General features: G+C 43.7%; 2 protein-coding genes across 9 annotated transcripts; both read right to left on the bottom strand.

Moving 5' to 3' along the window:
• Positions 1 to 2247: 2247 nt before the first annotated feature.
• Positions 2248 to 5477, bottom strand: LOC308692780 (uncharacterized protein). 6 transcript variants are annotated; one of them, XM_081369147.1, is made up of 4 exons: positions 5106 to 5477; positions 4166 to 4297; positions 3759 to 3896; positions 2248 to 3503 (listed from the first exon to the last, which is right to left on the bottom strand). In XM_081369147.1, the coding sequence occupies exons 1-4, from the start codon at positions 5188 to 5190 to the stop codon at positions 2575 to 2577; spliced, it is 1284 nt and encodes a 427-aa protein (XP_081225273.1). In that variant the 5' UTR covers positions 5191 to 5477; the 3' UTR covers positions 2248 to 2574. The 6 variants fall into 6 exon arrangements, with proteins under 6 accessions (XP_081225273.1, XP_081225278.1, XP_081225276.1 ...); XM_081369152.1 differs by having other exon boundaries at positions 2487 to 3305; positions 5106 to 5421; XM_081369150.1 differs by having other exon boundaries at positions 2490 to 3371; positions 5106 to 5458.
• A 4878-nt stretch (positions 5478 to 10355) lies between these two features.
• On the bottom strand, positions 10356 to 13454 carry LOC308692779 (uncharacterized protein). 3 transcript variants are annotated; one of them, XM_081369146.1, is made up of 5 exons: positions 13081 to 13400; positions 12141 to 12272; positions 11734 to 11871; positions 10702 to 11478; positions 10507 to 10647 (listed from the first exon to the last, which is right to left on the bottom strand). In XM_081369146.1, the coding sequence occupies exons 1-5, from the start codon at positions 13163 to 13165 to the stop codon at positions 10595 to 10597; spliced, it is 1185 nt and encodes a 394-aa protein (XP_081225272.1). In that variant the 5' UTR covers positions 13166 to 13400; the 3' UTR covers positions 10507 to 10594. The 3 variants fall into 3 exon arrangements, with proteins under 3 accessions (XP_081225270.1, XP_081225272.1, XP_081225271.1); XM_081369145.1 differs by having other exon boundaries at positions 10507 to 11107; positions 11150 to 11478; XM_081369144.1 differs by having other exon boundaries at positions 10356 to 11478; positions 13081 to 13454.
• Between the last annotated feature and the right edge of the window lie 440 nt (positions 13455 to 13894).

The raw sequence follows: 13894 nt of genomic DNA, 5'->3' as shown, positions 1-13894 counted from the left end.
ACATGCCCGAAATAAAATCAGATTTTAGAAGAATTTGTTGCGCCACTCGGACAGGTGTGCCAAAACACTGATTTATAAACTAACGACGTCTTCGCCTACACCAAAAACCTGCTCACTTCAGGCTTGAAAAGAGATGTGGGTTGCCCAATTTTCCGTTTTAGAGAAAAAAGGAGTTTGTACAAAGCTCCTGGATGTCACAATTCCTGTCGCAAACAGACAAAGTGACAAGGAGCCACGTAGTCGGCAGGGTTCGAACCTGCGCGGGGAGACCCCAATGGATTTCGAGTCCATCGCCTTAACCTCTCGGCCACGACTACTCCCACCAGTGAGTCACATGCTCAGAGAACACCGGGGCCAACTATCAATGTGGATGGCGAAAATATTGTGTTGGCAACAACGTCAGTTCAACAACGTCTTCACCTACACGAAAAGATGCCATCATCCGGATTTGGACTGGGGATGCTGCGGGCACAACGCAGAGTACTAAATGCTATACAGAGAAAGCAATCTTTCCACTTGCCCCGGGCCTGCACATACAGAGTCAACGGCAAGCTTCAGCTCAGTTCTCTCAAAGTCCCCCACCACCGCTTGCTTAGACAGTAGGGACTTTAAGCAACAGCCTCTGGTGGAACGGCATTCTGTCGTTCTATTGCGCATGCGTGACATTAACTGCTACCTCGCGACGTTCTACTGTAACCGTCTACCACGGGAGAACAGCTGATTTGCCGTAGTCGTTACTACGTGACAGATTAAGAATATTAATGTTATGTTTTAGGTTATGTGGCATTGTAATCGTTTCTGTATATCATTAAATGCCAAAAGCAACCCTTCTCTTCCTTTTTAAAATCACTTCCTTTTTTTGTATTTTGTCTGATGATTAAATTACCCCTATGCCGTCCTCTTTACTGTCGCTTAGTGATCTTTGCGCTCTTTAGCTCTTTGCCATTGCCGGAACGGCAGTGTTGGGCAATCCACAGCTGTTGCTTAAAGTCCCTAGTAACCAAGCATTACAGCAGGCAAAACACCACCAAATGCTGGGAAATAACCCCGGCACATCTTATCTTGAAGAGGAAGACCACCTCTCTCAAAGGCTGGGAAGAGCACAGCAAGAGATTAGGGAAGGTTTCCTTGAACCCTGGACCCTCAGATTAAAAGTCTGATGCTCTACCATTTGAGCTAGCTGGGCTTTTGCCAGGGAACAGCCACTCCAGGGATATAACAGCACTTTCTCCTTAAAGTGTTCATGCTTTGTCAGCTTAAAGTTTGTGGTATTTAAGGATGAAGACCACAATTTATAAAGGGACGAGAGAGATAGGCTGCTCCTTCCAAAGCTAGGAACACTGCCATTGAAAGAGTGGAGTTTTTTTCATGGCATGTTGCTAACTCTAAGGTGGTTTCGACAAAAGAGCAATTGGGACATAATGAGTAGGTTTCTGTTTGACTTTTCTAAGAGAGAACGAATGCAACATTTCAAAACACTAATATCCAAGATTCTCCATAAAATGTAATGCGGCGTCTCTTGAGCTGCACAACATGAAGGCCATGAAGTTGTCGGGGGATGCCAAAGCCATTGTTCCGACAGCCTGAATAGAATGGCCAAAATCACATATGATCTGGGCCTTTTGAAACGATGCCCACTTCAGGCTTGAAAAGAGCCCAATGTCCGTGTTAGAAGAAAAAAAAAAGCAGCTCGTTCAAAGCTCCTAGATGTCACAATTCCTGTCGCAAACAGACGAAGAGCCACACAGTCGGCAGGGTTCAAACCTGCGCGGGGAGACCCCAATGGATTTCAAGTCCATCGCCATAACCTCTCAGCCACGACTACTGCAGTGCATCGTGCACACAGCAGCAACTGAACGTTACCCCAGATAGCCGTGCAGTGTGAAAAGAACAGTGACCCGACTACTTTGAAAATTGTGCAGTGTGAACTCGGCATTACAGGCATTCAGAACTCATTTGGTCGCAGGTAACTAAAGGGATCATCTGTTAATAGGCTTGAAGTTGCAACTTCCTAAAATAAAACGACCACTAGAAGACAATTTCACTAAAATGCTTCAGAATGCAGAAGACTATTGGTCAATAGACAATACTGGTTGAAACGTCACAGAATTCATAGAATTGTTCGTCCAATCATTGCATTTGGATTCAGACGTTTCCATGTCAACACCATCAACGCCGAAATGAATCTGCATCAGTCAGGTGGTACAACTAGAGCACTGCAAGTTGTTTACGTTCATTATCACTGTAATGTTATGCATTTTAGACATGAGGCAATTTAGTGCAGTCTTTCAACCTGTGACACGTTACAGACTCTACTGTGTGCGTTCAAGCATTTTGAAAGAGGCGTGGCTTTGGAGAGTTGGATCTCACGCATTGATTCCAATGAGCCATTATGTGAGAGAACAGCCAAACTAACACTGGAATACAAAAATCTAATTCCTTGTTTTCCCACTTTAAAAAAAAGAAAAAAGAAAAAGAAAGGAAATGGTCTTACAAGTGTGAGATTTATTTGGTGATAAACAGGGAAAACAACATACATCCAATGGTTAAATCAGCACTGCATGCATAGACACATTAATTATGGCCAGGACATTGGCCATAAGGGTCAGTTGGCTTGGGAGGTTCGGCTGCAGGCTTCATTGGAGGCGCTGCAGGCTTCACAGGAGGCTTCGGGGGTTCGCCTGCAGGCTTCATTGGAGGCTTGGGCGGTTCGGCCACAGGCTTCACAGGAGGCTTCGGGGGTTCGCCTGCAGGCTTCATTGGAGGCTTGGGCGGTTCAGCCACAGGCTTCATTGGAGGCTTGGGCGGTTCGGCCACAGGCTTCACAGGAGGCTTCGGGGGTTCGCCTGCAGGCTTCATTGGAGGCTTGGGCGGTTCAGCCACAGGCTTCATTGGAGGCTTCGGGGGTTCGGCCGCAGGCTTCATTGGAGGCTTCGGGGGTTCGGCCGCAGGCTTCACTGGAGGCTTCGGGGGTTCCACTGCAGGCGTCACTGGCAGTTCGTCTAAAGGCTCCGAAGGTTCGGTAGAAGGCTCCGGCAGTTCAGCAGAAGGCTCCGGCATTTCTGTAGAAGGCTCCGGCAGTTCGGTAGAAGGCTCCGGCTCTTCGGTAGAAGGCTCCGGCTCTTCGGTAGAAGGCTCCACTGGAGGCTTTGGAGGTTCAGCTGCAGGCTTTCCTGGAGGCTTTGGAGGTTCAGCTGCAGGCTTTCCTGGAGGCTTTGGAGGTTCGGCTGCAGGCTTTCCTGGAGGCTTTGGAGGTTCGGCTGCAGGCTTTCCTGGAGGCTTTGGAGGTTCGGCTGCAGGCTTTCCTGGAGGCTTTGGAGGTTCGGCTGCAGGCTTCCCTGGAGGCTTTGGAGGTTCGGCTGCAGGCTTCCCTGGAGGCTTTGGAGGCTCGGCTGCAGGCTTCCCTGGAGGCTTTGAAGGCTCGGCTGCAGGCTTCCCTGGAGGCTTTGGAGGTTCAACTGCAGGCTTCACTGGAGGCCTCGGCGGTTCGGCTGCAGGCTTCACTGGATAGATACAGATCGTCAACTTCAGTCAGTCCGTTTAGAGGCATTCAGTCTCAGATACAGCACAAAACCCAAATACCAAGTTTTACACCTCTTAATTATTAATCATGATCGTATTATTAATCATATGAATTAATTTTGTAAAGCCATCCTGTGCTATTGGCTGAATACTTTTTACATTGAGAACGATTAATTATAAAACAAGACAAACTGAAATGAGGAAGCTGACCCAAACCCTAATATAATAACAAATACCTGCAAATGGATCCATACACTGATGTCCACATCCATTGCTGCAGCATTTCTCATTGTTCGGACAGTCACTGTCATAGTAACACAACTCTGCACACATTCCTGCTCCAGACTTTGTGCTTGGACACTCCCCTGCCTTTGCTGTTATAGAGACACATGACAGAGAAACCACATCACTGAATACTGAATGTCTCATACACTGTATGAAAGAAAATAAAAAAATAGATGATCGTAGGAGGATTTACCGGAATATTCAGTCCATCTACTTCATAGTTTCACGTTTAGTTCAATGTGTTACTCGCTGTTTCTTTGCAATTATTTGTGAAACTTGCTAGCAATTCCTGAGTGAAAACTTTTTCAGGGTTTTTTTCCTGGAAGACGTATAGCATGCATCAATAATTAAAACTCACTGAAAACAGGCGGCACACACGCGGACCCACAGGGAAATTGACAGCATTTGTGTCCTCCAGAGCAGTCTCTATCAGAAGTGCAATCTCGTCGGGAGGGCACGACCGTCAGCATCGCCGGACACTGACCAGACACTACAGAAGAGGATCATTAGGGGAGACCAGGAAGTGCTGTAATAGTTTGCTTCAGCATTTGCAAGTCAGGGGTTTTGCAATAAGTCTCAAACTTTGTAATATTCACACATTTATCTGCTTCAAGTCAAGTAGCTTAGAAATCTACCATTTTTCACTAAACCGCATCAATCAGTTTCAAAGACTGAGAGTGAAGTTACAACCTACCCCACTGTAGTAGAGGGAGTAATAGTGCAATGCTGATAGAAAGCATTGACATCAGTTAATTTGTTGTATACAAATTTACTGGTGTACATCTTCAAAAATGATGCCATCCCCATGACCACCCTCATTTCCGTTTAAGCATTTTAATAAGCTACTCAACAGAAAACAGAACAAATATAAAAACCCACTATATATGTAAAATGCAGAGTTATCGGCTATAATTAGCTCCCCACGTTATATTGTAGGCTTATGCATTTCTTAAAACAAACCAAAAAAGACTTTAGGCAAAAGTTTAAACTCAGGATTGATACAGTCCGGTAACAATTTTGCAGCCATATTATAAGACTAATGTGCGTGCTTAACAGTAAACAAAAGTGCCCATTAGTGATTATGTGGGTTTTACTTGTACAATGAAAAATGCATAAACTTATGACAGTTTGCATATTTATACTTTGCTTATTAAAACTAAACCAACATACAAAGATGAACTTCCACTTGACGTCTGTACTGTATTTTTGCAAGCAGATGTGTCGGAAATCAAATTTTGTAAGGCACTTTATTTATGCACTTCTTCGGGCTGCGTAATGAAGCTAAAAGAACTTCTCACCTAGGACTCCAGCGTCTGTTGTGCTTAAACAAGCAGACAGACACAATAAAACAGCACTAAACGAGCAGTACACTTGAGCTGTCATCCTCTCGACCTGCAATCTCAAAATCAACTCTGCTGCTGGAAGATGCACTGAATTAGTGAGTCAGGAGGGGCGGACAGCAAGGACCACAAAACTACAAAGAAAGACCCCTGTTGCTGCATCAAAATATCAGCTGAAACCCACAACAAACGCTACCAAAAGAGTTTAAAACACTTTTTGAAAATACATTTTTAAAGGGGGTCTGGGTAACTCTAACCCTAATGAAAATCACTTGCCTGCAGCTTTCTAATATAGCCTAATCTTGAAGACCTTGATTAGCTTGTTCAGGTGTGTTTGATTAGGGTTGGACGTCGTAATAATTACCGTAATTAGGAGATGATTGATTGTTTTTATGGCAACACTATCAACGGCAAATGAATCTGCAGTGGTCAGGTGGTACAGCGATCACGTGGTACAAGTCGGAGTTCTACCACAAGTTACAAGTTGTAATTAAGACTAAACTCCTACACCTAAACTCTCCAGGAAATGGATCTCTACTGGAGACGGGCATAAATCTGCATTGAACATCAAGAGACAAAGGGGCATGTCTAGAATTTGAATCTGAATTTTTCAATTGCTGATTGACTTGCCATGTAAATCCATGCAAGTAATTATGAATGAAAACAATGTTTCCAGCCACTGTAGTGAATATAGTGGAATACACAGCCATGGTTATATCATAGCCAATTTAATATTGGATGGTTTCGTATGGATTGCATAATCAGATAATATTTGTTCACTCAAGCTTTCTATAGACATATTTCTTATCGTGACCGAGGCAAGTAGCCTACAGAGTTTTGGTTCATTTCTGTGACGGAGACCGAGACGGCAGAAAGCGCACCCTGTTTGTTTTCTTTATTTTACAAAAGCACAACATTTAATTGTTATTGTGAGTGTACATAAGTAAAAGTTTGTTCGCGTTTGTCGAATGCTAATTTAAAGGGGGCCTATTATGCAAAATTCACTTTTGCATGCTGTTTGGACATAAATGTGTGTTGGCAGTGTGTGTACACAACCACCCAATAGTGATAAAAATCCACTCACTCCTTTTTTATTAATCCCCATAAATCATCAGCAGTGTCTCCCAACGACCTGTTTTCAGATTGCGACTTTAGTGACGTCACTAAAGCCACAGGCCCCGCCCACGAGTGTTGACAGACACTGCAGTTTTAACATAGACCCGCCCTGATCGAGTTCACAGCGAGTTGTACACATCCGCCATTGCTGCACTGACGAGAATGTCTCCTAAGCGTTGTAGGTGTTGTGTGGCTGGATGTATTAATCCACATAGCTCTCTCTCTATTTACTCCCGACATCTGAGGCAGACGCTGAAGACGTGGTGGAATTATTTTGTTTTCAAAGAAAATGCTCCCTCAACTCTACCGAAATTCGTTTATGTCCTTACGCACATCTTATGCTGTGTTTACTCAGCTCTTACAGTGATTTTCTGGAGTAAAACTGACGCTTCATCTTTTGTGTGATGCAGTGGCGGCTGCTGGTCTTTCAAAGAGGGGAAGCTCATTTTCGGCCTACATTATAAAAATTATTCATTTATTTATACGTAAATTCTACTTTCCTTTTCAAGAAAATGCTCTGTGAAAAATGAATGTAATAATATTATAAAGGTAGAAATAATAATATAATAAAGTATAATAATAATTCTACTAATAATAAGATATTTTTTTAATTATTTTTGAGTTATTACTAATAATAATAATATAAAAAATATATAAGTAATAATATAATAAAGGTATAAATGTATAATTGTGTGAAATGTATTATAAAAATTGGCTAGAAATTTTGACAAGCAAATACCAAGAAAGAAATAAGTTGCAGCACTTTGTCTTTGAAAAATCCGCGATGGGACTGAGCTCGAACAGCTTCAACATCAGTGACTTTTTATTGTATGAAATCGCTGTCAATCAAAAGGAGACACAGCCTTTCGACAGACCCTCCAATCATCACGCGGAAGCCCGGAGTCCGGGCCAGCCCACTCCCCGTTCACCCCCAGAGAAGCTGAGCTTCCATGGGCGGGACATAATCGTAGCATTTATCCAATGACCGTCTAGTTTCAAAGCGCTGAAAAAAACGATTGAAGCAGCCCCATAGAAGTCAATGGAAGCTGGGCTTCAACGGGGAAATGCACTGTGACGCTACGGGAATGTAAGGAAATCGAGTCAGCCGACCTGCTGTATGTAACTGATTCTGAACGAACTCGTCTTTGAGACGAACGTCTTCTAATGCATTTTAGTCAATAAAATGTTAATACAATAGTACATATTTGACCATTCATTTTTTTGACATTATAGGGGAAGCCGAGCTTCCCTTGCAGTCTTAAAGAAATCGCCACTGGTGTGATGTACAATAAACTTTACTACACTCATCTGTATATTTTTGATCATCATTCGGACCTGGTCCGAAACAGCATACTTTACAGTGGTATGTAAGTTAGTATGTAGTGGATGCATACAAGCAGATGACAAATACGTTATAACCGTAATTAAACTAAACTATACCTGTTCCATCTCCATACAGCACTCTGACTCTGTAGGCATTATTGTCCGACTCCGAGTCGAAATGAACACCGTTACTGAGAGTTTCTGATATTATCATCATTCCGTGAGATGAAATTGTCCTGAGACTGAGCGCGAGCTCATGAAGCTCCGCCCCCTTTGCCGTGCAGCAGCAGCTTATTTGCATTTAAAGGGCACACACCAAAAAGTGACAATTTAAACATGCTGTTAAAAAAGGATCTGTTGGGTATTTTGAGCTAAAACTTCACATACACACTCTGGGGACATCAGAAATTCATTTTGCATCTTGTCCCCTTTAACATGCCCGAAATAAAATCAGATTTTAGAAGAATTTGTTGCGCCACTCGGACAGGTGTGCCAAAACACTGATTTATAAACTAACGACGTCTTCGCCTACACCAAAAACCTGCTCACTTCAGGCTTGAAAAGAGATGTGGGTTGCCCAATTTTCCGTTTTAGAGAAAAAAGGAGTTTGTACAAAGCTCCTGGATGTCACAATTCCTGTCGCAAACAGACAAAGTGACAAGGAGCCACGTAGTCGGCAGGGTTCGAACCTGCGCGGGGAGACCCCAATGGATTTCGAGTCCATCGCCTTAACCTCTCGGCCACGACTACTCCCACCAGTGAGTCACATGCTCAGAGAACACCGGGGCCAACTATCAATGTGGATGGCGAAAATATTGTGTTGGCAACAACGTCAGTTCAACAACGTCTTCACCTACACGAAAAGATGCCATCATCCGGATTTGGACTGGGGATGCTGCGGGCACAACGCAGAGTACTAAATGCTATACAGAGAAAGCAATCTTTCCACTTGCCCCGGGCCTGCACATACAGAGTCAACGGCAAGCTTCAGCTCAGTTCTCTCAAAGTCCCCCACCACCGCTTGCTTAGACAGTAGGGACTTTAAGCAACAGCCTCTGGTGGAACGGCATTCTGTCGTTCTATTGCGCATGCGTGACATTAACTGCTACCTCGCGACGTTCTACTGTAACCGTCTACCACGGGAGAACAGCTGATTTGCCGTAGTCGTTACTACGTGACAGATTAAGAATATTAATGTTATGTTTTAGGTTATGTGGCATTGTAATCGTTTCTGTATATCATTAAATGCCAAAAGCAACCCTTCTCTTCCTTTTTAAAATCACTTCCTTTTTTTGTATTTTGTCTGATGATTAAATTACCCCTATGCCGTCCTCTTTACTGTCGCTTAGTGATCTTTGCGCTCTTTAGCTCTTTGCCATTGCCGGAACGGCAGTGTTGGGCAATCCACAGCTGTTGCTTAAAGTCCCTAGTAACCAAGCATTACAGCAGGCAAAACACCACCAAATGCTGGGAAATAACCCCGGCACATCTTATCTTGAAGAGGAAGACCACCTCTCTCAAAGGCTGGGAAGAGCACAGCAAGAGATTAGGGAAGGTTTCCTTGAACCCTGGACCCTCAGATTAAAAGTCTGATGCTCTACCATTTGAGCTAGCTGGGCTTTTGCCAGGGAACAGCCACTCCAGGGATATAACAGCACTTTCTCCTTAAAGTGTTCATGCTTTGTCAGCTTAAAGTTTGTGGTATTAAAGGATGAAGACCACAATTTATAAAGGGACGAGAGAGATAGGCTGCTCCTTCCAAAGCTAGGAACACTGCCATTGAAAGAGTGGAGTTTTTTTCATGGCATGTTGCTAACTCTAAGGTGGTTTCGACAAAAGAGCAATTGGGACATAATGAGTAGGTTTCTGTTTGACTTTTCTAAGAGAGAACGAATGCAACATTTCAAAACACTAATATCCAAGATTCTCCATAAAATATAATGCGGCGTCTCTTGAGCTGCACAACATGAAGGCCATGAAGTTGTCGGGGGATGCCAAAGCCATTGTTCCGACAGCCTGAATAGAATGGCCAAAATCACATATGATCTGGGCCTTTTGAAACGATGCCCACTTCAGGCTTGAAAAGAGCCCAATGTCCGTGTTAGAAGAAAAAAAAAAGCAGCTCGTACAAAGCTCCTAGATGTCACAATTCCTGTCGCAAACAGACGAAGAGCCACACAGTCGGCAGGGTTCGAACCTGCGCGGGGAGACCCCAATGGATTTCAAGTCCATCGCCATAACCTCTCAGCCACGACTACTGCAGTGCATCGTGCACACAGCAGCAACTGAACGTTACCCCAGATAGCCGTGCAGTGTGAAAAGAACAGTGACCCGACTACTTTGAAAATTGTGCAGTGTGAACTCGGCATTACAGGCATTCAGAACTCATTTGGTCGCAGGTAACTAAAGGGATCATCTGTTAATAGGCTTGAAGTTGCAACTTCCTAAAATAAAACGACCACTAGAAGACAATTTCACTAAAATGCTTCAGAATGCAGAAGACTATTGGTCAATAGACAATACTGGTTGAAACGTCACAGAATTCATAGAATTGTTCGTCCAATCATTGCATTTGGATTCAGACGTTTCCATGTCAACACCATCAACGCCGAAATGAATCTGCATCAGTCAGGTGGTACAACTAGAGCACTGCAAGTTGTTTACGTTCATTATCACTGTAATGTTATGCATTTTAGACATGAGGCAATTTAGTGCAGTCTTTCAACCTGTGACACGTTACAGACTCTACTGTGTGCGTTCAAGCATTTTGAAAGAGGCGTGGCTTTGGAGAGTTGGATCTCACGCATTGATTCCAATGAGCCATTATGTGAGAGAACAGCCAAACTAACACTGGAATACAAAAATCTAATTCCTTGTTTTCCCACTTTAAAAAAAAAGAAAAAAGAAAAAGAAAGGAAATGGTCTTACAAGTGTGAGATTTATTTGGTGATAAACAGGGAAAACAACATACATCCAATGGTTAAATCAGCACTGCATGCATAGACACATTAATTATGGCCAGGACATTGGCCATAAGGGTCAGTTGGCTTGGGAGGTTCGGCTGCAGGCTTCATTGGAGGCGCTGCAGGCTTCACAGGAGGCTTCGGGGGTTCGCCTGCAGGCTTCATTGGAGGCTTGGGCGGTTCGGCCACAGGCTTCACAGGAGGCTTCGGGGGTTCGCCTGCAGGCTTCATTGGAGGCTTGGGCGGTTCAGCCACAGGCTTCATTGGAGGCTTCGGGGGTTCGGCCGCAGGCTTCATTGGAGGCTTCGGGGGTTCGGCCGCAGGCTTCATTGGAGGCTTCGGGGGTTCGGCTGCAGGCTTCATTGGAGGCTTCGGGGGTTCGGCTGCAGGCTTCACTGGAGGCTTCGGGGGTTCCACTGCAGGCGTCACTGGCAGTTCGTCTAAAGGCTCCGAAGGTTCGGTAGAAGGCTCCGGCAGTTCAGCAGAAGGCTCCGGCATTTCTGTAGAAGGCTCCGGCAGTTCGGTAGAAGGCTCCGGCTCTTCGGTAGAAGGCTCCGGCTCTTCGGTAGAAGGCTCCGGCTCTTCGGTAGAAGGCTCCACTGGAGGCTTTGGAGGTTCAGCTGCAGGCTTTCCTGGAGGCTTTGGAGGTTCGGCTGCAGGCTTTCCTGGAGGCTTTGGAGGTTCGGCTGCAGGCTTTCCTGGAGGCTTTGGAGGTTCGGCTGCAGGCTTCCCTGGAGGCTTTGGAGGTTCGGCTGCAGGCTTCCCTGGAGGCTTTGGAGGTTCGGCTGCAGGCTTCCCTGGAGGCTTTGGAGGCTCGGCTGCAGGCTTCCCTGGAGGCTTTGGAGGTTCAACTGCAGGCTTCACTGGAGGCCTCGGCGGTTCGGCTGCAGGCTTTCCTGGAGGCCTCGGCGGTTTGGCTGCAGGCTTCACTGGATAGATACAGATCGTCAACTTCAGTCAGTCCGTTTAGAGGCATTCAGTCTCAGATACAGCACAAAACCCAAATACCAAGTTTTACACCTCTTAATTATTAATCATGATCGTATTATTAATCATATGAATTAATTTTGTAAAGCCATCCTGTGCTATTGGCTGAATACTTTTTACATTGAGAACGATTAATTATAAAACAAGACAAACTGAAATGAGGAAGCTGACCCAAACCCTAATATAATAACAAATACCTGCAAATGGATCCATACACTGATGTCCACATCCATTGCTGCAGCATTTCTCATTGTTCGGACAGTCACTGTCATAGTAACACAACTCCGTACACATTCCTGCTCCAGACTTTGTGCTTGGACACTCCCCTGCCTTTGCTGTTATAGAGACACATGACAGAGAAACCACATCACTGAATACTGAATGTCTCATACACTGTATGAAATAAAATAAAAAAATAGATGATCGTAGGAGGATTTACCGGAATATTCAGTCCATCTACTTCATAGTTTCACGTTTAGTTCAATGTGTTACTCGCTGTTTCTTTGCAATTGTTTGTGAAACTTGCTAGCAATTCCTGAGTGAAAACTTTTTCAGGGTTTTTTTCCTGGAAGACGTATAGCATGCATCAATAATTAAAACTCACTGAAAACAGGCGGCACACACGCGGACCCACAGGGAAATTGACAGCATTTGTGTCCTCCAGAGCAGTCTCTATCAGAAGTGCAATCTCGTCGGGAGGGCACGACCGTCAGCATCGCCGGACACTGACCAGACACTACAGAAGAGGATCATTAGGGGAGACCAGGAAGTGCTGTAATAGTTTGCTTCAGCATTTGCAAGTCAGGGGTTTTGCAATAAGTCTCAAACTTTGTAATATTCACACATTTATCTGCTTCAAGTCAAGTAGCTTAGAAATCTACCATTTTTCACTAAACCGCATCAATCAGTTTCAAAGACTGAGAGTGAAGTTACAACCTACCCCACTGTAGTAGAGGGAGTAATAGTGCAATGCTGATAGAAAGCATTGACATCAGTTAATTTGTTGTATACAAATTTACTGGTGTACATCTTCAAAAATGATGCCATCCCCATGACCACCCTCATTTCCGTTTAAGCATTTTAATAAGCTACTCAACAGAAAACAGAACAAATATAAAAACCCACTATATATGTAAAATGCAGAGTTATCGGCTATAATTAGCTCCCCACGTTATATTGTAGGCTTATGCATTTCTTAAAACAAACCAAAAAAGACTTTAGGCAAAAGTTTAAACTCAGGATTGATACAGTCCGGTAACAATTTTGCAGCCATATTATAAGACTAATGTGCGTGCTTAACAGTAAACAAAAGTGCCCATTAGTGATTATGTGGGTTTTACTTGTACAATGAAAAATGCATAAACTTATGACAGTTTGCATATTTATACTTTGCTTATTAAAACTAAACCAACATACAAAGATGAACTTCCACTTGACGTCTGTACTGTATTTTTGCAAGCAGATGTGTCGGAAATCAAATTTTGTAAGGCACTTTATTTATGCACTTCTTCGGGCTGCGTAATGAAGCTAAAAGAACTTCTCACCTAGGACTCCAGCGTCTGTTGTGCTTAAACAAGCAGACAGACACAATAAAACAGCACTAAACGAGCAGTACACTTGAGCTGTCATCCTCTCGACCTGCAATCTCAAAATCAACTCTGCTGCTGGAAGATGCACTGAATTAGTGAGTCAGGAGGGGCGGACAGCAAGGACCACAAAACTACAAAGAAAGACCCCTGTTGCTGCATCAAAATATCAGCTGAAACCCACAACAAACGCTACCAAAAGAGTTTAAAACACTTTTTGAAAATACATTTTTAAAGGGGGTCTGGGTAACTCTAACCCTAATGAAAATCACTTGCCTGCAGCTTTCTAATATAGCCTAATCTTGAAGACCTTGATTAGCTTGTTCAGGTGTGTTTGATTAGGGTTGGACGTCGTAATAATTACCGTAATTAGGAGATGATTGATTGTTTTTATGGCAACACTATCAACGGCAAATGAATCTGCAGTGGTCAGGTGGTACAGCGATCATGTGGTACAAGTCGGAGTTCTACCACAAGTTACAAGTTGTAATTAAGACTAAACTCCTACACCTAAACTCTCCAGGAAATGGATCTCTACTGGAGACGGGCATAAATCTGCATTGAACATCAAGAGACAAAGGGGCATGTCTAGAATTTGAATCTGAATTTTTCAATTGCTGATTGACTTGCCATGTAAATCCATGCAAGTAATTATGAATGAAAACAATGTTTCCAGCCACTGTAGTGAATATAGTGGAATACACAGCCATGGTTATATCATAGCCAATTTAATATTGGATGGTTTCGTATGGATTGCATAATCAGATAATAT

The sequence above is a fragment of the Scardinius erythrophthalmus genome, assembly GCF_964197995.2.
Source record: "Scardinius erythrophthalmus genome assembly, chromosome: 6".
NCBI lineage: Eukaryota > Metazoa > Chordata > Actinopteri > Cypriniformes > Leuciscidae > Scardinius > Scardinius erythrophthalmus.
This window is presented reverse-complemented; position numbering and strand designations above follow the sequence as displayed.